The 27,420-nt window shown below is 48.4% G+C and overlaps 3 protein-coding genes across 3 annotated transcripts in view; 2 read left to right on the top strand and 1 right to left on the bottom strand.

Annotated features, from left to right (window-relative positions):
- The first annotated feature begins 30 nt into the window (after nt 1-30).
- Nucleotides 31-3,704, top strand: GCHFR (GTP cyclohydrolase I feedback regulator). The gene is made up of 3 exons (XM_061157569.1): nt 31-164; nt 1,886-1,980; nt 3,189-3,704. Exons 1-3 carry the CDS (start codon nt 129-131, stop codon nt 3,310-3,312), a joined length of 255 nt encoding a protein of 84 aa, XP_061013552.1. The 5' UTR covers nt 31-128; the 3' UTR covers nt 3,313-3,704.
- A 160-nt stretch (nt 3,705-3,864) lies between these two features.
- The window catches only part of DNAJC17 (DnaJ heat shock protein family (Hsp40) member C17), a 28,530-nt gene continuing 4,974 nt past the window's right edge, over nt 3,865-27,420 (bottom strand). The window contains exons 2-11 of the mRNA XM_061157559.1: nt 14,070-14,139; nt 13,718-13,776; nt 13,421-13,508; nt 11,953-12,038; nt 11,623-11,719; nt 11,008-11,051; nt 10,469-10,546; nt 9,579-9,659; nt 8,985-9,095; nt 3,865-4,065 (exon numbers count right to left, since the gene is read on the bottom strand). Of these exons, the coding sequence (XP_061013542.1) occupies nt 3,943-4,065; nt 8,985-9,095; nt 9,579-9,659; nt 10,469-10,546; nt 11,008-11,051; nt 11,623-11,719; nt 11,953-12,038; nt 13,421-13,508; nt 13,718-13,776; nt 14,070-14,139 (837 nt within the window). The 3' untranslated portion in view covers nt 3,865-3,942. The remainder of the gene's footprint in view (nt 4,066-8,984; nt 9,096-9,578; nt 9,660-10,468; nt 10,547-11,007; nt 11,052-11,622; nt 11,720-11,952; nt 12,039-13,420; nt 13,509-13,717; nt 13,777-14,069; nt 14,140-27,420) is intronic.
- C12H15orf62 (chromosome 12 C15orf62 homolog) lies at nt 4,064-8,045 on the top strand. Its single transcript, XM_061157568.1, has one exon. It carries the CDS (start codon nt 6,312-6,314, stop codon nt 6,840-6,842), a length of 531 nt encoding a protein of 176 aa, XP_061013551.1. The 5' UTR covers nt 4,064-6,311; the 3' UTR covers nt 6,843-8,045.

Below are 27,420 nucleotides of genomic sequence, written 5' to 3'. Positions count from 1 at the left end.
GCGCAACCGGAGGCCAGAGTCGGAGTAACTGGACTCTAGGTTGTCGGTCGCAGTCCCGGAGCCTGAGGGGCTGGCGTCGGCGCCCGACACAAAGTCCAGGGAAGGAGCCTGGCCGGGACGCGCGCACCATGCCCTACCTGCTCATCAGCACCCAGATACGCATGGTGAGTACCCGCTGCCCGTCCCTGGGAGTTGGCGTTGGGCCCCGGGCGGGGGGACGCTGCCGGCCGCACCTTGGCGCCTCCCTCCCGGGCAACGCCTGCGGGTGCCCGAACGCGGAAGCCGCCTGGGACACGCCTCCCGCGGGCGGCGGGGAGGGAGGTTGGAGCTCGGACCCTGCCTGGATCCAGGGACTAGGGAGCTCTGGCGGCCGGGCCCCTCCTGCGCCTGGAAGGGGGGCTACGTGCTTGCGTCCCCGCCACCCAGGAGTTCCGGGCGCCTGCAGCTCGGGTTCTATCTGCCTGCGGGCGGTCGAAGCCTCTGAGAGGGACCCAGAAAGTCCTGCTCTCACAAGTGCAGAACACACTGCTCTACACAGAGCCGCTCCGCCGGGTGGTGAGGGGTGGGAGGAGGGGACTAACCTAAGCAAAAGAGGTTTGAAAAAGAAAAGGGTGTGCTACGACACTGAGACCCCTGTGCCACGTGGCCCGCCTACAGCTACTAGCTGCACCCTTGGGCACTTCCAGGAAGAGCCCTCCTGAGATCTTAGAAAAGACAGAGAAGAAAGAACCCGGAGATGGCCAGGAGGGTTAGAGGTGTGAGAACATCCATTCAACAGTCAAGCCACGCCCCTTTCCCTGGGCACAGTTTCCTCTGCAAAAAGAAAGTGCTGACTGCTCAGAATATGACTGGCTCCCCAACGTGGGCAGCAGGATGCTCGCCTGCCCCTTACCTCTCCAGTGCTCCGGTGATCCATCAGGAGGTACACGGTTCCCTAGAGATGCAGGAAATAGCAGAAGAGCTCTCTACTGGATGGGAGAAGTCTTGGCAGTGGTTTAAGAGCCAGTCAGCTGTGCAGATGGTAAAATGTAGACTCCTGGGTCCCCTCCCAGATCTCCCGAAGCACTCTGTAAGCCTGGAGTTTGGGAACTCAGTGCTCCTGAAGCAGTTTTTTAAACTAGCAGTTTCACTGGTATATGATACATATAACCACAGAATTCACCAATTTAAAATGTACAGTTCAACGGCAGTGGGTTTTAGTTTGTTTTGGCTTATTCAGAATTGTTCAACCATCACCATAAGCAATTTTAGAACATTTAGAACAATTTTCATCACCTTAAATAGAAACCCTATACCCAAACCCTGAACCTTAACTGTCACTCATTTCCCCTGGGCCCCTCAGCCCTAGGTAACCACTTGCCTACTTTTCATCATAATATATGGTCTTTGGCCTGTTTCACTTACATGATGTTTTCAAGGTTCATCCATATTGTAGCATGCATCAGTACTCATCCCTCTTTATTGTCAAATAAAATTCCACTGAAAGGCTATATCACATTTTATTTATCCTCTCATTAGTTGACAAACATTTCAGTTGTTTCTACTTTTTGGCTACTATGAACAATGCTACTGTGTGTGCAAGTTTTTATGTGGACATATATTTGCATTTCTCTGTTCCCTGGGTGATTCTGATACACAGATACACGCATTGGTGCCTAGCAAGAAGGTGCCAGTGTTGGGCACTGCCCGGTCCAGCCTAGAGGGGCCAAGGAGGCCCTACATTGCTCAATCTGATGACTGATGGACTCCACCCCTTCCCAGCTTGTGTTTAGTCCCCAAGATTCCTTCCCTCTCCCTCCAGCCTTTAACTGAAGTGGGCTCAGATAAAGGTGGGCACACCTCGACCTGGCAGACAGCCAAGCAGCCTCTATGGCTTACCTTGCAGGAGGTGGGCCCCACCATGGTGGGCGATGAGCACTCAGATCCAGAACTGATGCAGCATCTGGGGGCCTCAAAAAGAAGTGTCCTGGGAAACAACTTGTAAGTAGTAGCATTCCTAAGACTCTTCTCCCTGCCAGCCCCAAGGCCTGTCTTTGTTCCATTTACACAAGACAATGCCCCTGCCCAGCCTCAGGACCCCTCTGCCTGCATCCTGGGGATCTGTCCTCTGTAGGGTGGGTCCCATCTGCAGCCTCACCACAGCCTCCCAGACTTGTTCTGAGAGCTTTTCAATTGGCCCTCCCTTCACAAGGGAGCCCCTGGACAGAGTCCGGTCCCCTGAGGATAGACTTCTACAAGTGGACTGCTCCCTGCCTTACCCTTTCATCTCTAAGCTAAATCCCATCAAAGCCAAGACAGAGAAAGTCTCTGGCTTGAAGAGCTAACAAGGCTCAGCCCTAGGAACAGGATGTCTGGGTCCTGCTTCCAGTTCAGCTGCTGCCTGGGGACTAAACCACTTCCCTCGGCATCCTTCACCCCAGCTCCAAGTCTAAAGGGTGATCATTACTTCCTCTTCTGCCCCTCATTCCTTCCTACCCAGTGAACCCTGTCCACACAGGCTGGAACTCCTAAGAAAGGTCACCAGAGTGTACCCCAGTTAAAAGAAGGGAAAGAGGAGGTGAGCTGGCCCTAGCCCCTTGGTCAGGGTTGGAGGGCTGAAGCCAACCCCATCCCTTTGCCATGAGGCTTTTGTCTCTGAGATGCCCAGCCTAGGGCTTGAGCTCTTTATCTACCTGATGGCCCTTCAGAATCAATTAACCCTGAAAGAAGGGAAACCAAGTATTCTCCATCCTAGGGGACAGCACCCACAGCCAGGAGCTCTTGAAGGCCAACCTTATTGCTCCAGGTCTGCAGGACAGTCAGGCAAGAGGACAGAGGCCTGGAGGATGGCCCTGGGGAAAGGAGGCTGCTCCCTCCAAATTGTCAGTGACCCAGGGCATATGGGCTATTTTCAGACTAACAGGGGTGTTACTATCTGGATGACATCAGAAAAGCTGCTTTACTCCTCTTGATTCTCTTTCTTATAAATATAATGGAAATAACAGTACCTCACTTAGGTTGTTGAGAGGAATAAATGAGATGATGCAAAGAGCTAAGCAGGTGACGAGGCAGGGAACATTTGCAGAAGGCAACCTGCAAACAGCAGTCCAATTAGGAGTGCTTGTGACAGGCAGAGTCTGCAGCAGACCCTAGGTTGTACGCGGGGTTGTGCTGTGTACCCTCTCATGCCACTCCCCTTCTCTTCGCAGCTCTGAGTACTACGTGAATGACCCTCCTCGAATAGTCTTGGACAAGCTGGAGCGCAGGGGCTTCCGTGTGCTGAGCATGACAGGGGTGGGCCAGACGCTGGTGTGGTGCCTGCACAAGGAGTGACCCTCCCACGCTGAGGAGCGCCAGTCACCCCTTCTTTGGAGTGGCTGCCATGGGCCCCGACCCCAAGACCCTGCCTTGCTCACCGCCCTGCCCCTTCTTCCCAAATCGTCCTTCTCCTTGGCCCAGCACCACTGGGCAGTGAATGGCCTTCTCTGAAAACTGTCTCAGACAGTGTGGAAGGGTAGAGCCCCTGGCCCTGGTGCCCCCAGCTGCCCCTCCAGCTTCAGGCCTGGCACAGGCCCTGGAGGAGGCCCTATTCTGTCAAAAACTGAGGGGCTGACGAGCCAGGCTGCCCCTGGCAGGGAGCTGGGTGCCCCTGTGGAGCAGAGCTCCAGGACTGGGTGGGTGGGGCCTGCGTAACTAGTCCAAGCCAATAAAGGGCTATGATGAGAGGCTGCTCCTCTGCTCTGCTGGCCACTGACTCTCACCAAGTGGAGCGCCTCCCTGGGGTCAGCCCACTCCCTGGGAGGGAGAGCCAGACCTGGGCAGAGCCCAGAAACCAGGGCCACGCTTGGGTAGGCCCACACCCTATACCCATGCATGCAATAGAGGTAGACTCTTAAAAAACATAAAGTTTATTGGTGATGTTTAAGAAAAGGGCTGTGGGAGGGGAGGGCTGGAGGCAGGAGGTTACGTGGGCTGCCCCGCTTGGTCCTCCTGCTGCATCTGGGCGATCAGCTGCTGCCGCTCAGCTGCCTGGCGCATGCGCATCATGACGAGGCTCTCGTAGTCCCTCTCGGACACCACCGAGCCCTGGGGTCAGAGGGAGACAGGGAGGGATCCGGGTGGCAGGGCAGCGTCCCACAGATTCCAGACTTGGAGGACAGGGCCTAGGCAGAGCCGCTGCCAACAGTCAAGGAGGGAGGCTGCCTGGGAAAGGAAGGACCCTGGAACATCCCACAATCCCAAGTCACCCATATTCCCTCACAACAAGCAGGACTTTGGCCCCAGGCCAGCTGCTCAGCTGCCTCCCTCCAGCCCATCAAGCAGCTGTCACCCCACCACACCTCCCCCTTTCCCAGGCCCTTCACATCTGCAGTCAGCTCAGTGAATCACTTGCTCAAGCTCTAGCCATGCCCTCGTCTCCCTTCATGCCCTCCACCCCATGGTTTCTGCTTTTCACAAGTTCCCAGGGAAGAGGGCTTGAAGGTGCAGAAATATACCGGCCCACCGGACACAGAGGGAGCCCCACCCTAGGAGGTGAGGGAAACAAGAGGCCAGCCTGCCTCCTAAAAATACACACCAGGGCTCCCGGAGGGCAGGGCCCTGGCTTCTTCTTTTATGATCTTGCCAGCACAGTGTGAGGGATTAAAGAGTGCAGTATTTTAATAATCAAAAGAATAATAAACAACCACCTCAGTAGGCCAAGGCTGTGGGCTGGAAAGGCGGCTCTGCAGGACATCCCCGAGCCACCGACCTCATGCCCTGATAAGGTCTGCAGTGGGTCTTAGATCCACTTCCTCCCTCTGTGCAGCTGAAGCTGTGAGAACACGGGCAGAGCCCACCAGAAGTGGCACAGAAGCGAGCCAGGCCAGAGGGGGCTGCACAGCAGAGAGCTTTTCATAGTACCCCAAGCTGGTGCACCTTCGCGGAACAAGCCAGGAAGAAAGTTTCCTGGTCAGTGACCCAGGGAATAAGAAGGGAGTGGCTGGGGTTAAGATGCTAGGCCCTGGCCAACTGGTTTGGAGTCGGGGATGTACGGAACCAGGAAGTGTTACTCGGCCCAGATCCCCCTGTTCCTCCCAACAGCCCCACGCCTCCTCCTCTCTCCAAAGCTGCAGCAACTTCAAGGAGAGTTGCCCTCCCCACCAGGCCCACCTCTTAGGCTTGGCCCAGCCCCTTCCCTGGAGGACAGACCCCAGATGAGGCCCACACAGCCTGACAGGAAGGTAGGACTCTGGCCCTCAACTGTCCTTTCCTGCCGTGAGGCCACCTGGGTAAATCAAGGAAGGGTGAGGAAACAGCAGCCCGGTTTGATGTCAGGCCAAGGGGAGGTCAGTTCCTTCCCCAAGGTAATGCTGCTCTGCTGAGAAAACCTGAAGTCACCCTTGGCACGCCCCGGGGAGGAGCCAGCACTTTATAGGTGCAGGGCTGCTCACCCTTAACACATCCTCTGCCTCTTTCCTCCTCCCCATCCCTGTGGGTTCTGCTAATGAGGGCCTGTCACTGGGTCCCAGGTCTGAGTCACCCACACCAGTGACAGGTTCCTTCCTTCCCCAACAGTCATTCCACACACCTTTCGGTTAACTCCCACCTCTGAGTTCCTCACTCCAGACACACAGGAGCTGGAGAGCCAGGCTGCCCGCCAGGGCCCAGAGCACTGGGGCTGTGGAGAAGAGGAGGCAGCGTGGCGACACAGCCACACAGCAGAGCTGCCCCCGGACAGTCCCCAGAGGAATCCTAAACTCCCTGGGGCCCCAGGGTGTTGGCCGCACAGCCCAAACCCCAGCCTGCAGATGCTGCAATTACCTCAGAGCGTGAAACGCGACTTCCCACCTGACTGAGTCACCTGAAGACAACAAAACATCGCCACCACCACACGCGGTCACAAACAGCCAAGCCACTAATCACAGTCCGGGAGCTACCAGCAGAGAGGCCGGTCCCCTGCCGGGGCCAGGGAGAAGCCAGCCAAGCCGGTGAGAAGCCCGGCCCGGGGAAGACAATGCAGCTCTCATCTACCACAGCTACCAGAACTCCAGCTCCGTAAGTGCTGTTTCCTCCTCCTGGGGTTTTTCCATTACCCTATGGAGTAACCGGGCCACTCCTGCCTCTCTGGGAAACTCCTGTCTTGGCTCTCCTGGACTGCCCTGCACGCCCTCTCATCATCCAGGATGCTCGCCCACGCTCCGTGCTGAGCAGAAAGCCTGAGGCCTCTGCTTCTGCCCGCGAGGGCTGCCTGATTCTCGCTGTTCACTGCTCCAGCGGGGCCCGATGGTCCCCAGCTGCCCTTGACCGGGCTTCTGAGGTACCAGGCTGGTCTGCGCCCTCCCCAGGGCCCCATGGAGACTTGGCGCAAAGGCTCCTTCCGCAGCCCCTCCTTCTTCAAGCGGCTGAGCCTGGGGCGGCCGCGGACACTCCGGCGACAGGGCAGCGTGCTCAGCCAGGCCAGCACGGCTGGGGGGGACCATGAGGAATACAGCAACCGAGAGGTCATCCGGGAGCTGCGAGGGAGACCGGATGGCCGGCGCCTGCCACTGTGGGGGGACGAGCAGCCCCGGGCCACCCTGCTGGCCCCGCCCAAACCCCCGCGTCTCTACCGGGAAAGCTTCAGCTGCCCCAACATCCTAGAAGCCCCCTCCGCAGAGTACACTGCCGCCTACTCTGCCACCCTGCCCTCCGCGCTCTCCGTGGCAGACACCCTCCACCGATCCTCCGAGGAGGACCTTACGGACATGCCCCCCTTCCAGAGGACACCTGCTCCGGACCTCAGCGATCCCTTCTTTTCCTTCAAAGTGGACCTGGGGATTTCACTTCTTGAGGAGGTTCTGCAGATGCTGAGAGAGCAATTTCCCAGTGAGCTCAGCTTCTGAATGGGGGGAGGGTGGGCAGAGGTGGGTGACTGAAAGAGGTGGGAACCTGGGGACCCAGAGGACGGGACAGTCGGGGATTAAGTTAGGGATAGAAATTCAGGTCCCTGCCTGACCCCCCGGGGTCCTGAACAGTTCTCTGAGTCACCCCAGGGTGGAGGGACAGAGGGACAGAGGCAAGCCAAAAATGTGAAGGGGGCACCTGCTGGCAGGAGCCCTGAAGACAGCTAGCTAGGCTGGGAAGGGAGGCCACACCTGCAACCACCAGGACCAGGCAGAGGCCTGGATGGAGGCAGAGGGACGGTGGCTTACAGGGCAAGTCCGGGAGTGGAGAACACAGACTGGGCTCAGAGATGGGTGTGCTGTGCCAGCTCCTACGTGTGGCTGCTTTAAGTCACACTAATTAAAACTAAATACAATAAAAAATTCAGCCCAGTCACACTGGCCACATTTCAAGTGCTCAGCAGCCACATATGACTAAGGTTTACCACCCTGAACAGCAAACGGTGAACGGTAACGTTACTAGAGAAAGTTCTATTGGGCCACACAGGCCTAGACCACAGCCTGGTAGGGGCAAGGGAAGCATATGGGACCTGCCAGGGAAGGGAGGGGCTTGTGGGGCAGGAAGAGTGAGGCTGGTGGAGATACAGAGTGTAACTCAGGAAAAAGTCCAAAGAAATCACTAGCAGGAAAGGGGGCGTGAGAGACTCAAAGTGCCAACACAGCTGCCCGAAGCACTCCCTGGAGCCCAAGGAAGGAACTCGAGGGAACGTCAGGCACAGACAGCTTGTGAAGAGAGGCTTTGGGGAATTCTGGGAAATATCAGTGATGGGAGCCCTGGGGAAATGCAATGAAATATAGTGGCAGTTTTCCCTCCTTCCTGCACCCATGAGAATATGGGAGGTCTGATCAGGGGACAGACACAAAGCTCAAGGCTGTTACAGTGAAGGGGCACAGCTGGTCTCCAGAATCCCCACCAGGACCGAGGAGCTTTGCTCAAAGCCTCTGACGATGGGGGTTGCGGCGCTACCCTGACGCCTGGCCAGAAGACCTGGAACCGGAGCCTGGCTGGCGGCACGTGGTTCTGACACACACTGCCTCCACAACGCAAGCCTTATGGCCTCCCCCTTTCTACTCCTGTGTGCATGTGCTGAGCGGAAAGCTCCCCTGTGGGTGCAGATGATAAATAAAGTTCTTTATCACACAGCCTATGCAGTGTCATCTGGGGCTGTGAAATGCTGGGACTTAACGGGGGTGAGGTGGGAGAAACAGTCTCTAAAGAGTCCCAGGTCGGGCTCAGAGCAGTTCCTTTTCCTCCTCTGTCCAGGGTCTGGGACACACTCCAGAGAACACCCCATCCTCACGGGTGAGGGCCGTGTCAGAGAGCAGGGGGACATGCCAGAGGCAGTGGGAGCAGAGCCCTTGCTGACCTGCTGAGGGGCACTCTTCCCCACAGAGGGGCTGGAACACATCAGCCTGAGGCATAGACCCCCCAGACGCTTCAGAGAAGAGAGAGCTCTTGCACCATCAAAGTGGGGGCAGGTGTGACCTGGGCCGGGCATGTGTATATATACATGTATGGGGGGGGAGGTGAACACAAGCCTTCGTGGGGCCATGGGGACTAAGAGCTGCTGTGTGGCATGTGTCAGCTCACGTCTGTGCTTCCCCCCGAGAGTCAGGCACCAGGTAGCACTGTGTCGGCAGGGTAGCCAGTGTTATTTCTAAAGAGGAGATGTTGCCTCTTGACAGCAGGTCCCCGTCTGGGACAGCCACAGACACACCTGGAAGGAAGTTGGGGAAGGAGGCAGCTACCCTCCCCCCAGCCCTTCCCTCATCTCAGCACCAAATGCTTCTCACAGCAACCAAGCGACCCACAGGCCAGGGCAACACCTTTGGATGATGATAAGAGCTCCCAAGGGAGACCAGAACACAGAAAGTAAGGTCTAAGAGTTGTGGGTAGGGTAAGCCAGCCTGGAAAGAGGCAGCAAGGAATCACAGTCCTCCCGCTTGGGTGGGCAGACCTGCCAATCTCTCTGTAGTCCCGATGACTGGGGTTTGTGAGGAAAGGGCCCTGAGAAGAGCCCAAACAGGAAGAGGCACCCCGAAGCTTGAGTAGGCCCAGGAGGGTGAGGCCCGGCTCCTTACCTGGGACAGTCCTGGGTGGTGGTGGCCTATCGTGCTCTGGGGCCGTCCCTCCAACCAGGAAATCTTCAGAGGGTTATCGACCAGGCCCACTTCATTCTGGACAGCCAGCTCCTGTCAAATACAACAGCCAGTCCCAGTCCCATCAATCCAGTCAGCTACACAGTGGCTCTTTCTACCCTTACAGAAAGAACCAGAACCAGCACTCTCATCCTCCAAGCAAAGTGGAGCAGCCTTCATGCGATGGTGTGCTGAAGCTCTGACCCTCCTCATGGGAACTGTGAGTCTTCTGACTGGGCAGTGGGGGAGGGGAGAAGGCTCTGTGAGGGTCCCCACCTGGAGGCACACCGGCTTCCAAGGGAAGGTGAGGGGTGTGGAGCCAGGCAGTAGGAAATGACACCATCCCTGGAACATTCTCCGATCCATTCCTTCACTCACTGTGCCTCCTCTCCCAGGACCTGGGGACCTCGGGGAAATCTTGGCTCTGAGCTGGCCCAAGGAGTGGGGACACCTAAGCTCAGAGGGCCCACAGAATTGAGTTCCTCCCCTGGAATGGCAGGGCTGCTGGTGGCCCCCAAAGCCCCAGAGAGCACTCACCGCAGCCTTGACGGTTGCAAACTCTACCACAGCGGTGCCTGCCTTCTTACTGGAAAGTACCAGGTTGAGCACCTCTCCGTACTGTGAGGGTAAGGGGTCCTGGTAAGCATGGCCCAGCCTTCAGGATGGCCCAGCTCACACTGGAGATAAGCCTAGGCCGCCCAGAGGCAACCAAGTCATTTTGGGTTGGGAATAACCTCTTGTTGCTAGGTTCCCAGAGAGGGGATATCAGAGATGGGAAAGAACGGTTTTTGTGCTGTGTTGTTTTTTTTCCAGGAATGCAGAAGACAGCAAAGGAGAGCTGGGCAGACATGGGGATTTGGACCAGCAGAGACACACAGCTGCCTCCATGATTGAAGGAGATGGAGAGGATGGAGCTTTGGTGTCAGGTACCCACCTCCTCTCTCCCATACATCCAGCCAAGCCCCTTACTTCTAAGGATGACAAGGGCTAGATCTGGCTGGAGGAGGCACATGGCAACACAAGTGACTGGAGGGCCATGGCTCGAGAAGAAGTCTTTAGACTATCCTATGGTTTATGGCTTCCCTGGTAGCTGAGCAGTGAAAAATCCGCCTGCAACGCAGGAGCCACAGGAGATAAGGGTGCAGTCCCTGGGCGGGGAAGATTCCCTGGAGGAGGGCATGGCAAACCACTCCAGTATTCTCGCCTAGAGAATCCCCACGGACAGAGAAGCTGGGCAGGCTACAGTAAATAGGGTCGCAAAGAGACCCAACTGAAATGACTTAGCACATAGTTTATGGCACAGAAAAAAAAGGGCGGGGGGGGGGGGGCAGGTAGAGATATGAAGGAAGGTTAGGCCTGGAGATCCTAAGGTTTTGGCTGACGTGGGGACTGAGATGATGGGTAAGAGGGAAGTCAGCAGAGCAGACCTTCTGAAAAAGCCGCAGGAGGACATCTCTGGAATAGCCGCCTTGTGACTCAGCTTCCTTCTTGCTCTTCCACTTGAGCTGAAAAGACAGCAGTGGGGGCCACTATTAAATACTGACTTCTCAATAGGACCAGACCATGCACCTGAGCTTTACAAACTGAGCAGACACCCCTCTGGTCTTCAAGGCAGTGGTATTCTAGGGAGCACTCCCCAGAAAATGCATTCCCCTTGAAAAATGGACAGGCAGGAGGCCTGCTCGGCCAGTCTCAGGGCTCTTACAGAGCCTATAATATGCTCTCCTTCAAGGGCCCTCAGGGAGGGCTGCCCTGCAGCCTTCAGGGCTAAGAGCAGCCTTTCACGGCCAGCTCTGATGGGCCATCCTGACGCCCAGGCCGTGGGAAGATGGCAGGATGGCATGTGGGCAGTGGTATGGCTCCCAGAGATCCAGTGTCCCCACCACAAATCCTGGTGTCCCCGGAAGCATCTCTTCTTGCTCAGAGGAGGCAGTATGAGGTGGCCTGTGGGCCCTGCAGGGCTCACCTTTAGCTTGGGGGTTTCTTTGTTTTCAGGATTTTCTGCCATTCCTAGAAAATTTAGGAAAATTAGCAAGGTAGGTTATGACAGAGAGGTTCCCCCAGGAGAGACAGAGTCTAGGGCCACAAGGACCTAGAAAAGATCACTCCTGTCCAAGGGCAGTATTTGCCCTGCCCTGCTGTGGAGCCTGGGAGGGCAATTAGAAGCAGTCCCACCCTCACCCCCAGGAGCTACCACCTTAGGGTAGCCGCCCAGCTGCCTGCTGGAGGCCATGATCAGCACTCTACCAACGAGGGGCTGTGAATGCCTTCTGGGGGCGAGAGACAGAGGTATAGACCTCACAGTTCTACTGAAACAAAGTGTCCCAGAGCCTTCCCCACCCTGCCCTGGTGATCTGCTCCAAAAATAGAGCCAACATAAACGGGGCCAGGAGATCTCAGGCAGAGTGAAAAATCAATAAGCCCCAGAGAACTGTAAGAAAGGACAGGTGGCATGCGTCCAAGTGGGGTACCCGGAGGGTTCCAGCAGGTAGAAGCTTCCAGATCAACTTCACCGAGCAGCCAGTGTGGCCACCGCGAGCCACCTCAGAGTGGGAGGCTGGTGTGGGGGCCGGACTCTCACCTCTCAACCTCTGCTCCTGTTCCTGACGTATCTGCTCCCGGATCAGCCTCTGCTGTTCCTCCAGCTGCCGGGAACCCTCTTCTCGAAGGCGCTCGATCTGCAGAGCGGGGGTTGGGAAGGGTGACAATTCTGTGCAGATCCAATTCCAGGTTGGCTCACCTTGCAAAGGTCCCTGGGACGTTCCACCTGCAAGCTAGGCTCAGCAACCTGCGGGTGGGACAGACGACCCAGATCCCACAGGGGAAGGTGGGAAGGGCACGCCCGCCACAGCAGCCTCGAGTTCCACCAGCCTCTTCCTCCTGCGGAAGGTCGCAGGGGCTGGATGCTCACCTCCTGCTCTAGTGTCTTGGCGCTCCCGCTTTCCTCCTCCTCCTCGCTGCCGAGGGTCTGGGCCTGCCGCTCCCGCGCCTCCAGGTCTAGGTACAAGGGTTGGATGACCCAACGTCTGGTCTAAGCAGTTTCTACATGGCCCCAGCCCACCTGGCTCTGGCTGCTACCCCAGTCTCATGTGTCATGAACCCATCCAGTAATTCTGCCCCTTCCCTCCATGCCCACGTGCTCCCAGATTCATTTCCATTGAGAAAGTAGTCACAAGGAAGAGGACAGGCTCCAGCTGAGTGGCTGGGGGCTGGAAGAGTTACAGCAGCTCCCACTGACCAAGCTGGTTCTCTGAACAGTGAACAAGGTGTGGGTGGGTGCTGATGTCAGCAGCCCAGGGCCATGGGTCAGGGCTGCCAGTGGGTGGAGCCGCTGGCCTCTGTTCCTGCGGTTTGGCACCACAGCCTGCGACCTTGCCTCGGCTTCGATGCTCTTTCCCACCACTGTGAGTTTCCACTGTCTCCTCTACCTGCCCCTCAACTCACATTTACCAAGCCTCATTGCAGACCCAGCTACAGGGACCCAGCCTCCACGAAAGGACATCACCCCAGGGCCTGGAGCCCTTCCCACCTTCCAAGAGAAACCTGCCTGTGGCTCTGTCCCAGGCCAGCTGCTGCGGCAAATGCTTCTCTCAGGTCTGGGACTCGCTGCTTTCTTTTCTCTTCACTTTACTTACCTAAACTCCAGGTTTGTTTGTTTTTGATGGAGGTACTGGGATGGTATATGTACGTAATAAATATATGGATGTGAAACAGGCAAGATGAAGGGGAGAAAAATTGAGTGAAGAATGCCTGAACCAATCTTATGGGGGTAATGAAAATGTTCTAAAATTAATTTAGAGTCATAGTTGCACCATTTGTTAACTTTACTAAAAATCACTGAGTTGTTCACTTGAAATGAGTGGACAATCGGATATACAAAATAATGTCAATAAAGCTGTTTTTCAAAAGGTGAATGTCTGGCTCTCTTCGGATCCTTCTGAGGGGATTTCAGAGTGAAAGCTCTGTGCAGAACTGGGACAAATGAAACAGATAAATGACAGCACGGTCAACAAGGACACTGATTGTACTTGTGTTGTGTGGGTTCAAATCCTGGTTCCGACACGTTCTTATCTTTTTGGTGAATTAGCTTCTTTTGTTTATAAAAATAGGTTTCGTAACACCCAGCTCTTTGGATAGTTGTGATAATTAAAGGAGGCAGTAAAACATCTGTCATAATGCTTAGCTAATAGCACACCCAGTCATTGTTATTATTCCTAAGACTGTCCTGCAGGAGCCACCCCTGAGAACAGGGTTCTCTGCCCAGGACTGGGGTCCAAAGCTCTGAGTGGCTAGAACTGAAGCGACAGGAGCAAAGGTGGGGAGCTGCATAAAAACAACCCAGGGAAACTGCAGGGCACCAGCACCACGATGACACCTACCGAGCTTTACTTTCTTCCTTCTCTCATCAAGTTTCTGGGTCCTCTCTGCCGCCTGCTTCTTGGCTTTCCTGACCTTGTCATACGCAGCCTGGCAGAAAGAAGGAACACAGAGGAGCAGTCAACGGGCTAACACACACAGAGCCAGGCCTCCTCCCTGGCCCCGCCACTAGCCCTAGAGCTAGTGAGGCAGTCTGGTGACAGTCTCCAGGCGAGGACAGCATGGCCGAGCATAGAGGATGAAGCACGCCGTGGTCTCTAAATGTGGGGGACAATTCAGACAGAGGAGGATGAGCTTACCCTGGCGGCAGCATCGGTCAGTACCTCCAAGGCCTGAGAAAGCTGGTGGAAGAGTTCAGCTAAACATAGAGATCAAAAAAGAGAGAGGAGAAAAGTAAAGTTAGACTTGGTGATGGTGTGCTCTCTCAGAAAAGCACCTCAAAGCCACAGGCTGCTGGAAAGGAAGACATCAGCAGATGCCCAACCAACAAAGAAGGGTGAGTATATCAGCAATTGATCAGATGCCCTTAACGTGTGAAGTGCAGCCACGGGCCCAGTGCCCAAAGTCAGGCTGCGTGCGTTGACCTCCATGGCACTCACACCACACCCAGGTGGGTTGGGCTCCTTCTCCCCATGCCTAGGAGTGGCTCACCTGCTCTCGGATTATCCGGATTTTTGTCTGGGTGGCAGGAGAGGGCCTTCTGTCTATATGCCTTCTTCACCTGGAAGAGTCAAGATTGGGTTATTCATTCTCTCACCCCAAGACAGACAGGAAAACACTGCTAACGGGATAAGGGAAATCCAGGGAGGGCTCTGCATCACTACAGGAAGGTTGCCACACTGAAATAGTCATCTTGCAACCACAGTAGAGATCTTCAGTGGAAGCAAAAGCTATGGAGGGAGCTGAAGGCTGCCCAGCAGCAGGGTTGGGCCTGCTTCCTGCCAAGCGTCCAGTCTCACCACTGTGGATATCAGAGGCTCCTGGCAGGGGCAGATTCCCCCTAGCTACCCAGAAACCGGCACTCAAACAGTCTTAGTGTAATATAATGTACACCAGGGCAACATTTCCACAGGGAAACTTAGCCATCAAAATTTTAAATGTACTTTCTCTTTGACTTATTATGGAATTTGGACTTGTAAAAGCATGCCAAAATAAATATACAAGGATGCCTACTAAAACATAGTTTATATAAGCCCCAAAGTAAAGCCAACCAAAATCTCCAACAACGGAGAGACTCATTTAAGAAATCATCATAGACAAAAGTCTATATGTGCTGTCCAGAAATATCTTCAAGTCCTCATTACAAGAAAAAAAACTGATTAAGTATGATGACAAACAGCAAATCATTATGTTGTATACCTGAAACTAATCCAATGTGATGTGTCAATTATGCCTCACCTTAAAAAAAAGAAAGAAGCATCTTCAAGGTAGTGCATGAAAAAAACAAGGCTTAGAACAGTATATATTAATATGATAATTTGGGGATTAAAAATAAATAAAAAATAAAAGAAATGTAAATAGTTAGAAACACTCGAGCATGTGCAAGCCTTTGTTTTCCTTTTTTCCCTCAAAGCAATCACAAGAAACAGTGGTTTCTTTTGGAGAGAAGCTGAAAGTGGAGGGGAAAGAAACATTCACTTCTCATTGTATACTTTTCTGTAGTCCTACTTTTCAAACCTTAAACTAGTCTTTATTATTATTATTATTATTTTTTGATAACGGGTTATCTTGGTGGGGAAGCTATGGTCTATTTTTAGTTTTCATCTTTGCACCTCTCTATTAAAAAGAAAGTAAGTATTATTTCTTACATTAGTAAAAATAAATATACATAGCTACCAAGATTCTCTTTTGTATATTCCCCACTCATAAGGGAAGGCAGAGCACAAAATCTCAGAAATCCTCTGCTTTCTTAGGCCTTGCCCTCACTCTACCTGTACAGGGTACCTACTGCTCAAATCTCTTGGGAGGAGAAGCCCCTAGCCCAGAACCTCTACCAGTAGCTGAGCAGACCGGCTCTCCAGGCTTCCTACGAAGAACCAATAAACATTTCAATCCAAAGTGTGCTAAAAAAGGGCCTTCAGAGGAAAGCAGCCAGCACCCCCAGGGGAGGGTCCGTGGCCCAGGGCCAGCTGCACCTTCGGCCACACCTAGCCCAGGACCTCTGGGGTGTGCTGCCACCTGCTGGGCAGAGCTAGAACCACACCTGCACTTGCCCGGGCAAGCAAGCCCATCTGTTAATAGCTCTCCTGGCTGAGCCTGAGGAAGCAGGAACCACTCCAAGCACAGGCTTTGGGCAGAAAGAGCATAAAAATTCCTCCCTGCCCCCCAACCTTCCCAACTGACCGCCTATGTTCACCTCCTCACCCCAACCTAGGTCTTCACCAATAATAAGTAATGACAACAATAACAAAATCCAGCTTTTTTTTTTTCCACTATTTGTTGTTCAGTCATTCAGTCGTGTCTGACTCTTTGCCATCCCATGGACTACAGCTTGCCAGGCTTCTCTGTCCTTCACTATCTCAGACTCATGTCCATTGACTCTGATGCCATCCAACCATCTCATCCTGTCGCCCCCTTCTCTGCATTAAAAAATAATAATAAGGGAAGAGGCGGTGATAGTTTCATATATAGTCTTACATTTGAAATGTCATCTTTTATTCTTGAGGCAACATATCATTTGTCATTCCGCCCTTTACTCTTTCTTTTCCCTCCTCCATTTATGCCCAGGGCCTTATTTCTTTTTTACTTTAAACCAAGCCTTTATTACATATTCTTTATATTTGCAGGCTTCCCCCATGGCTCAGTAGTTAAAAAAATCTGCCTACCAATGTAGGAGGACCAAGTGTCTTTTGTTTTTTCAATAAGTAAAACAATGCAAAAATATATAAAGAGAGAGAGAACTAAAAAGCTAACGTTCTTTCCCTATTTCCCCAGCCCTCTTTTCAAAGTCCTTCCCCCTGATCATTCCAACAAACAGAAGTCTTTGGGGTCTTGTTTCTGCTTCTCTGCCCCCACCTCTCTGCTCTCTCTGATCCCAGGCGCTGTGTCTGAACTGGTTGAGAGGAAGAGGAAGGGAGAACAGGGTGTCTATTGTCTCAATTTACAACACTGCCCTCAGGACCAGAATTAGCAGGCATGCCCTACAGAGGCTGAATTTTGTGGAAGATGGTTTCTTTTGTATCATGGAGTTTTTTAAAGTGTTACACGTTCTTTTTTGTAAATGTGAAAAAGGACAATAAGAGGGAGGGAAGAAAAAAAAAAAGAGGGAGGGAAGGAGTAAGAAGGAATAGTAGGAAAGCAAAATAAGAGGCAAGAGGGGGCTGGGTGGTAGAATACTCTTCATTTTCTTTTCTTTTTTTAGAGAATGCTTTATAGTTTTTTATTCTAAAGGAATGATATTAAATAGCTTTGTGTTTTATATTTCATTTTAATGCTCTATATCAGAGAGTTGTTTTTTTAAACTTAAACAGGAAAATTGTTCAAACAAAAAAACTAATTATATAATTATGGGAAATTAATCTACATATATTAGTTTGTTTTCTCATCAATTCTCTTTCCAGAATATGTTCCTTCAACAAATGTCTTTAACAGTCTCATCAGATTTCATTTGAAGCAACAGTATAACTAGACCAAGGTCACCTCACTCCCCATCTGGGTGGACCCACATCTTATTCCCACCCCTCCAGTCTCCCACACACTCAACATCTATAACCAAACACAACTGCCCCAATCAACTTGATATATACTGGACCCCTATCCCCTCAAGGCCTAGCCTGTTCCAAATCACCCCTTAAAGGTGTGAGGAGTTGAACATCTGTGTTTCAAAATCCTATTGGAAAAAATTACCAGTCTCATGAAGTGGCTTGATGAGTAAGGGGAGAGGTGAGGTCGGAAAGTCAAGGTCATGCTGGTATTCATTCTTAGAGAGGAACGTCTACAGATAGGAGGGGAGCTCTCTCAGAGCCCTTTGGTACAGCACCAAATCTACCCCACCTCCTGGGTCCACTCATGGAGCATCGAGGATACGGAAGGACTAAGCTGAAGCTGGGGATACAGAGAATAATTGGGAATTTCCCTGACACTGAAGAGGAAGGACACTGCTTAGCAAGGAAAATGGCTGTGAAAACAATGAATTATACTACAGTTGTAAGATGCCTGTAAGTGAGGACCCTGAGAATGGGGAAAAAAAAAAAAGAGAGAAGTTAATTTTAGCCTTAAAGGCCTCACACAGGAGGTAACATCTGAGCTGGATCTGAAAGGTGAGTAATAGTCCTCCCAAGCAGAGCCAGAAAGGGCATTCAAGACAGAGGGTGTGGAAGGACCTGACTTCCCTTCAAGCCCCAGACCAGCTCAGAGGGGAAATATGTTTTCCTTTAATGAGGAAAAGGTACTGAGAACAGAAAAGGACATGAGAAAGCAGAGACGTAGTTGCAATAAAACATGGAAGTAAAAATAATGTTTTTGTCAAAGAATATTTTGATTAAAAAAAAACCTTCGACCAAAGAAAAGTAACAAAAGAAAACCAGGAAAAGAATAAAATTCACACAAACAAGTTTTAAAAACACAAACTTGGTATGAAGAAATGCTAGGGAGTGAGAGCATACATGAAGGCAAAGAAATGCAAAATTGGCCTGAGAAGAGGAAAAAAGTTAAAGTTAACTCAGGTGTGCTACTGAAAATACTCTTGTACATTTTCTTGTACTTAACATGATTCATAAGGTATGTGTGATTCAGAAAACAGAGAGTAGACCAATTAGAAGGAAAAGCCCCACAGTGCATATGACCAGGGCCAGATGTGGAAAGCCTTCTAAGATCAAAAGTAATGAATCAGGATGAATGACTAAAGAAGTTTTTGGGGTCTCCAAGCCCAAAGAACTTGAACCCCAAAGTTCTCTTTGAGCTAATGAGAGTTTGTCGTGAAGCACAAAGACAAGATTAATGGAACATATAAGCATGGCCAAGAAACAAACAGTAATAAATGTAAAAACTCAATGTATGGTATAAAGTATCACTAAAATCCAACATAATGAGTGAAAAAAGTTAGTTCTTCATCTTAAGCCATATACCAAAATAATTCCAGATAGATTAAAAAAAAAAAAACTAAATACAAAAAATGAAACTAAAAGAACCTAAAGAAAGAAAATGATGGGACTATTAATCTACTTTTAGTGTGGGGAAGAAATTCCTAAGCATTAAAACAAGGGAAGGAATCACACATACATGCACACACATGTATATGTACACAAAATGAATGGATTTACAATGAAAATTTTTTAATTTATCTAACCAAAAAATCATAGACAAAATTAAAAGATGAGGGGGGGTGGGAGGGAGGCTCAAGAGGGAGGGGATATATATATACTTATAGCTGATTCACACTGATGTACAGTAGAAATAACAGAACATTGTAAAGCAATTATCCTTCAATTAAATACAAAAAAGAAACAAGTTAAAAACAAAAGGACAAGGGAAATAACTGAGAGAAGTATGTGCATGAAACAGGACAGACAATAGTCTTTACTATACAAAGAAACCATGCAGAAAAAAAAAAAACACAAGAAAAAGACAAACTACAAGAAAACAGAGAACATGAAGACAGATTTCATAGAATATAAATGGTTGACATGAAAAATGTTCAGCCTCACACATAAAAGTGCAGACCCTGTGATACAGCAAGGCCTCTTCTAAAGAAATACTTAGAAGTTTATACAGTATTTATAAACACTGCTGTTCATTATAGCATATTTATAAAAGAAAAAGTCAGAAATAATCTACATTCCAAAATGGTTGCTAGCACCTACCATGTAGCAAGCTCTTTTTGAAGTGCTTTATATACAGTAACTTACTTAACTCTATTTTTTTTTAATAGGATTTCTCTTCTTTTTTTAAAAAAAATCTATTTTATTTATTTAGCTTTGTCAGGTCTTAGTTGCAGCATATGGGATCTCTTAGTTGGGGCATGTGAACTCTTAGTTGGGGCAAGCAAACTTTAGCTGTGGCATGAGAGATCCAGTTCCCTGACCAGGGATCAAACCCGGGGCCCCTGCATTGGGAACACAGAGTCTTAGCCACTGGATCACCAGGAAGTCCCAATAACTTACGTAACTCTTAACAAGTCCCTATGAGGTAGAAATTATTATCCTCATTTTACAAATGAGAAAATTGTGACATAATGAGGCAATCATTATGATACTGAAAATCCATTCAATGAAAAACTATGCAATCATTATTTCAGACAATAACTGTTCTACTCTAGCCATATACCATAGGAAAAATTGTGGCTCCCGATCACCCCCTGCCATCAAAGAAGGAACTGGGAGTCTAGACTTCCACCCTCACCAGCTGTAACAAAGCACCCCGAACCTTTTGCCAGAGTTGTGTCAGAGAAGGCCGAGAAGGGAATTCACGCTCACTAGATGAAAATATAAAAATATTTCTGAAAGAGAGCATTATAATTGACATTTACTTTTCACAATGAGCTTGTATTACTTATCACATCAAGAAAAAAAATTTGTTAAAAAAAAAAAAGAACCATAATTAGCCAGAGCAATTAGACAAGGTAAAGAAATAAAAGGCAGCCAGGACTTCCATGGTGGTCCAGTGGATAAGAATCCACCTTGAGATGCAGGGGACACGGGACTGATCCCTAGTCAGGGAACTAAGATCCCACATGCTGTGGGGCAACTAGGCCTGTGCACCACAACTACTGAACTCACACAAGATCACAAAAGATCCTTGCACGACACAACAAAGATCCTATGTGCCACAGCTAAGACCCAAAACAGTCAAATAAACAAAAATTTTTAAAAAGAAACAAAAAGTATCCAAATGAAAAATGAAGAACTAAAACTGTCATTACTTGCACATGACATATTATATATAGAAAACCCTAAAGAGTTCACCAAAAAAACTGTTAGAATAAAAGAATTCAGTAAAGTTTGCAGGATACAAAATCAATACACAAAGGTCTCTTGCATTTCTATGCACTAACGATGAACTACTAGAAAAGAGAAATTAAGAAAACAATTCCATTTACAATTTCATCAAAAAGAATAAAATATCTAGAAATAAATTTAGCCAAAAAGGTGAAAAACCTGTACACCGAAAACTATAAGACACTGATTAAAGAAGTTGAAGAAGACCAAGTAAGAGGAAAGATATTCCAAGCTCATGGTTTGGAAGAATTAATATTATTAAAATGTCTTTACTACCCTAAGCAATCTATGGATTCAATGCAATCCACATCAAAAATTCCAAGAGCATTTTCACTGAAAAATTTTAAAAAATCCTAAAATGTTTATGGAGCCACAGAACACCCCAAATAGGCAAAGCAATCTTGAGAAAGAACAAAGCTAGAAGCATCACACATCCTGATTTCAAACTATACTACAAAGCTATAGTAATCAAAACTGTATGGTATTGGCATAAAAACAGACACCTCAATCAATGGAACAGAATAGACAGCCGAGGAATAAACCAACACATATATGGTCAATTAATTTACAACATAGGAGCCAAGACTATGCTATGGGGAAAGAACGGTCTCCTTAATAAATAGTTTTGGAGTGGGGAGGAATAAACTAGGAGCTTGGGATTAACATACACACACTACGTACATAAAAAGACAACAAGGAGCTACTATAGAGCACAGGGAACTTATTCTGTAATAACCTACACGGGTAACGAATCTGAAAAAGAGAAATATATTTATATGTAAAATTGAATCATTTTGCTCTCCACCTGAAACTAACACAACATTTAAATCAACTATGCACCAATAAAATTTTTCTTCAATAAAATTTAAAAAAATAAAAAATACTGTTGGGGAAACTAGGTAGTCACATGCAAAAGAATTAAACTGGATCACTACGTTACACATACACAAAATTTAACTCAAAGTGGATTAAAGACTTGAATGTAAGACATGAAATCATAAAACTTCAAGCAGAACACATGGAAATTAAGCTCCTTAACACTGGTCCTGACAATGATTTTTTTTCCCCTGGATTTGACAGCAAAAGCAAAAGCAACAAACAAAAGCAAAAACTAAACAAGTGGGACTACATCAAACTAAAAACCTTCTGCAAAGCAAATCAACAAAATAAAAAGGCAAACTATGAAATCAGAGAAAATATTTGCAAATCATATATCTGATAAGGGGTTAATAAAAAGACCCAAAATAAACAACAAAAAAACCAATCTCATTAATAGATAGGCAGAGGATCTGAATAGAAATTTTTTCCAAGGAAGATATACAGATGGCCAACAGGTACATGAAAAGATGTTCAACGTAACTAACCATCAGGAAAATGCAAATCAAAACTACAATAAGATACTATTAATACCTCACACCTGTTAGTATAGCTATTATCAAAAAACAGAATGTGAGGATGTGGAGAAAAGTGATCCCAGGTATACTACTGGTGCAGCCACTACAAAAAATTGTATAGAAATTCCTCAAAAAATTAAAAATAGAACTACAAGGAATTCCCTGGCAGTCCAGTGGTTAGAACTCCACACTTTCACTGCCAACGGCCAGGGATCGATCCCTGGATGGGGAACAAAGATCCCACAAGCTGTGTGGTGTGGCCCAAATAAATATTAAAAAGATAAAAACAGAACTATCAAATGATCCAGCAATTCCACTTCTGAGTATTTATCCAAAAGAAATGAAAACACTAACTTGAAAATATAGTGAACCCTCATGTTCACTGCAGCATTATTTACAGTAGCCAAGACATGAAAGCAACCTAAGTGTCTTCTGATGGATGAATGGATAAAGAAGATGTGAGATTTTACATTCAGCTCAGTTCATTTCAGTTGCTCAGTCATGTCCAACTCTTTGCGACCCCATGAACCATAGCACGCCAGGCCTCCCTGTCCATCACAAACTCCCAGAGTTGCCTCAAACTCATGTCCATCGAGTTGGTGATGCCATCCAGCCACCTCATCCTCTTGTCCCCTTCTCCTCCTGCCCCCAATCCCTCCCAGCATCAGGGTCTTTTCCAATGAGTCAACTCTTCGCATGAGGTGGCCAAAGTATTGGAGTTTCAACTTCAACATCAGCCCTTCCAATGAACACCCAGAACTGATCTCCTTTAGGATGGACTGATTGGATCTCCTTGCAGTCCAAGGGACTCTCAAGAGTCCTGTCCAACACTACAAGGCACTCAGCTTTCTTTATAGTCCAACTCTCACATCCATACATGACCACTGGAAAAACCATAGCCTTGACTAGATGGACCTTTGTTGACAAAGTAATGTCTCTGCTTTTTAATATGCTGTCTAGGTTGGTCATAACTTTTCTTCCAAGGAGTAAGCGTCTTTTAATTTCATGGAGATTATACATACACATGCCCAAACACACACACACACACACACACACACACACACAGATAGATATACTCAATGAAATATTACTCAGCTATAAAAATGGAAATCTTGCCATCAATGACAACATGGATGGACTTTGACGGCATTATGCTGAGTGTCAATGAGTCAGAGAAAAATACCATATAATCTCATTTACCTGTGGAATCTAAAAAACAAACAAGAAACAACTCATAGATATAGAGAACAGATTGCCCCAGAGGCAGGCAGTTGGCGGAATATGGGTGAAGGGGATCAAAAGGTATAAATTTCCAGTTATAAAACAAATAGCCATGGGGATAAAATGTATAGCATGGCAACTATAGTTAGTTGTTGTTGTTTACTTGCTAAGCTGTTTCCGACGCTTTGGGACTGCTTGGACTGTAGCCCACGAGGCTCCTCTGTCCATGGGATTTCCCAGGCAAGAATATTGGAATGGGTTGCCATTTCCTTCTCCAGAGAATCTTCCTGACCCAGGGATAGAACCCGAGTCTCTTGGATTCTTCACCGTTGAGCCACCAGGGAAGCCCCGTGCTGTATATTTGAAAGTTACTAAGAGAGTAGATCTTAACATTCTTATCACAAGGAAAAAAAAATTGTAACTATGTACAGTGATGGATGTAATTTAATTAGGCTTATTTTGGTGATTATTTCACAATATATATATATCAAATCATTATGCCGTAACCTGAACTAATATAATGTTACATGTTAATTATATATTAAAAAAAAAAAAAAAAGCAAAACACCAGGGATGTTTAGCTTCTTTCAACTATTCTAAGCTAGAAAGCAACATGGTTCACTGACAGAAAGAAGGTTCTGGAGTCTAACAGATAATGTTTAAAAATTTTGAATCTTCTGCATGCTATGAGCACAATCTGGGGCAAATTACTAAATCTCACTCAGCCTTAGGTTCTTCAACTACAAAGTGTGGGAAGTATCCCCTACACATAGAGCCATTGTGAAGATTAAAGAAAATAATCCATGTGAAGTACCTAACAAAACCAGGTACTCAATATAAGGTCCAAACCTCTTGTTTATCCACTCCTAGGAGGGAGGTAAATTGTGACAACAGCCCAGGATGATGCCAACCTGACAGAAACTTCAGGAAAGGACACAGGTCAATCCAGTATGAATTCTCAAGGTATACAAGGCTGGTTTCAGGAATGCTGGGGGCAGTTCTCAAATTCTATCCTTGGTCAGCCCTCAAGGGCTATGAACTACCCTCATTCAAAGTGTAGGGAGCACAGGTAGGTAGCCTGAGATCCTCCAGAGTGGCCATCAACAAAAACCCAATGCTGGTCAAGTGTGTCTGTCTTGATTAACTAGTTACTACAATCTTTCTGTCCTGATTAACTAGTTATTACACTCTTTAGCTGCTAAGCCTGCCCTGGGCAAGGCCCATTGCTGGGTTTTAGCCTGGAAGGCCAGCTCTGACTTTGAATCAGTTGGCCTGCAGTTTGGTATTCTGTGCTATAAACAGGACTCCCAGCTCCGCCCAGCCCTCCTGGAGTGACTAGTACCTGAAAAATTTCTCATCACATACACACAACTCTCCTGCAACAGGCCTCTGAAAAGCTTCTGTGTCAATATTGTTTATTATGAAATAATTCCACCTTACCAGCAGCTCAAGAGGGCAAAAGGATGCAATAATATTTTTCTTAACTATGATAAGTTGAGAAGGAAGAGGGACTTTCAGAAGAATAAAGAAACAGAACAACTTCTGTGTTATTATGTGAGAGAGACAGGACTATCTAATCCCAAGGTTGGCAGCTCCTTTATGAAACGGAGTCTGCAGGTGCTCAGACACCCAGAGAGGGTTGAAGCAGCCACTGAAAATTGCCAAAAGCTACTGAATATCTCAACACTTGCAGTATTCCTTCTTCACCTATAGGTTTCTCCTAAAAACTCAGGTCTCCCTAGCACTTGGAAATAGTCATTTACATTTCCCGAGACTTCACAGAAAGGACCTAGGTGACAATTGAAGGGCTTCTCACCCAAAGTCCCTGCCCAGACCATGATTTTTCAGAGAACCAGGCTGTATCCAAGACCCAGCCCCAGAATGACAGAGATCTCAGATGAACCTAAACTCTATGAGGACTTTAAATTCCAATTTGCAAAAGTGTGGTCTTTTCTCCTAATGCCTTTCAAAAATACTACATGTTACTCCCTTCCCCTCTCCATCCTAGGACACTACTTTAGTTTGATCAGTTTTCCATCACGCAGGATCATCACTCAGAACATAAACTACTGAACAGCAAAAAAAAAAAAAAAAACTACTGAACAGTACAAAATGTTCAGATGTTAAAAAAACAAATGTTCAAATGTTACTGAGGGCAGTCAGGCTTTTCCTATGCTTCCTCGGGTGGTGATGATCTTAAATTCTACTTTTAAAAAAAAGTATATTTGACTGAGCCGGGTCTTAGTTGTGACATGCAGGATCTAGTTCCCTGACCAAGGATGAAACAAGGGCCCCCTGCATTGGGTGCATAGAGTCATAGCCTCTGGACCAACATGGAAGTCCCTTAAATTCTACTCTTTTATAGAAATATCTCTTCCCTACTAGACTGTGCCAGATACCAGCATATCTTTGGAAGTGCTTATAAATCTGCTGTTTCTTTTTTGGTATGGCCTGGAAAAACAGACACACTGGTTATGATTGTACTTCAAATGAGAGCACACAGGTATAGGAAATTATGGGGGTTCTTAGAAATAAAGGGAACGTGCTTTAGGGACAGGGAGTTTTGCTTATCCCCAGGGCCCAGAATGATGCATTGGGCAGTGCCTGGCACTCAGTAGGCACACAATAAATATCTTTTGAATGAAAGGGGCAAACATCCATTTGTTCTCAGCCAAACACAATTAGGAAAACTCAACTATGTCAATTGTTTCTGGCCTATTGAAGAGCAGAAGGAAGTGGGTGCCGTTCCAAGCCTTGGAGATCCTCCCACACTATTTCATAATTTCTCCTTCTACCTGCTAACACTTCCTCTTAAGAAGAAATCACTGTAACAGACTGATAAAAGAACCACAGTGGGAACTAAATGCTATCCCCCTGCATCACAGAGGGGAAGAATGAGTTACGCATTAGCCCAGCCCTTCCTGGGGGCTCCATAACTGGTCTGGCCACTTGCGGCAACCTAAGCCCAGAACAGGGAAAGGAGCTTGGAGCTGGGTCTCCCGCCATCTCCACTGGGGTCGGTGCCAGGCACACAGCAGGACCTCTGACAATCCACCTGCCTCCAGTTTCACCTCTTGAAAGGAATGAATTCCCAACTCAGACAAAAAAAGCCAGGTGCTAAGGGGCCCAATAAATATAAAATAGCCATCATTAACTTAAAAGAAAGGTGCCCTACAAAGAAGAGATCATTATTTTTTAGAAGGATGTTATCCATTCATATAATAAAACTTGGATCCAAGTAAGTATTAATAGTACAAGTAATTAAGTCCAGTTCTCAAAAGCTCAACTCACAGTGTTAGACTCAGATACAGAGGACACACAGGGAGGCCACTCCATGTGACAACAGATACCGAATGAACAAATCATGCTTGTGAGTCAGCTAGGAAGTCATTACAGGCCCAGTTCCAGAAGGAGAAATAGTTAGTAATCTTGGCCTGGGCAGTATTTTCTTGCCAAGCTTGGGGGAGGCAGACATCTCATCAACCCTGCACTAGCCACAACCCCAGAGGTTATGTTACTGCCTGATGTCATAGGCAGGAAGTAAACCACAGAGCTCTAGGCACTTACCTGGAAGTCCCCTCTGCCTAAAAGATTGGTCACTTTCATTTCTTACAGCCTATGGTCTACACTGCAACAGCACTACAGAGAAATCCCCAAATTTCTGTGGAAACGGGACTGCTCCTAAGGCTCCGAGCAAACAGGGTGCCAGCCACTGCTCAGATCAGTGCTCTCAGCTCAACATTTCCAAATGTGGGCCTGCCAGCAGAACTGTGAGATGATTGAGGGGGCACCTGGACCTCACGCTAACATCTCTCATAGTCTGCTAACCATGGTCCATGGTCCATGGTCCAGACTTAGGACAGTGACCCGCGCAGGCTGAACCAACCAAGACCATGCACAGGGCCTGGGCTGCTTCTGCCCATATGCTACCCCTGTGCGCCTTAAAGGATCCGGGTCCCCAGCCCATCCCTGAGGTCACTCCCCTGGCCCTCCCTCCCCTCAGGCTCTCACCTCTGGGTCTCCCTTTAGTGCTCCCGGTATCCATTCCTGGGCCTCAACCCTGGCCCTGCCCTCCTTCTCAGCCCACTTCCCCAAACCAGACTGGTCTACATCTGGAGCTCAGTCTCCTTTTCCACCTCCACCTCCTCAGATGCCCTCTTCTCTCAGGCCAGCCTCTCCCTCCCTAAGCATGCTTACATCATGCTCAGACTCTAAAATCCTCACCTGCCTTCTTCTCTCAGGTTGGAGATTCCCACCCCTGGATCTGACAGATACCCTGGGTCTGGCAGCCCCTCACCTCACCCCCACGGCCTGCTGTCACTCTCAACCCCTAGTGTTCTCGGTCCCTACCCCCAAAGTCATTCTCTCTGCCTAGGCACAGAATTCTTTCTCTCTGGGCCCTGGTACTTCCTCCATCTCATTCTTTTTTCCCCTTAATGCATTGGTTTCCTT

This window comes from Dama dama, chromosome 12 (assembly GCF_033118175.1).
Source record: "Dama dama isolate Ldn47 chromosome 12, ASM3311817v1, whole genome shotgun sequence".
NCBI lineage: Eukaryota > Metazoa > Chordata > Mammalia > Artiodactyla > Cervidae > Dama > Dama dama.
Note: the sequence above shows the minus strand (reverse complement) of the source record. Positions and strands in the feature narration are given on the sequence as shown.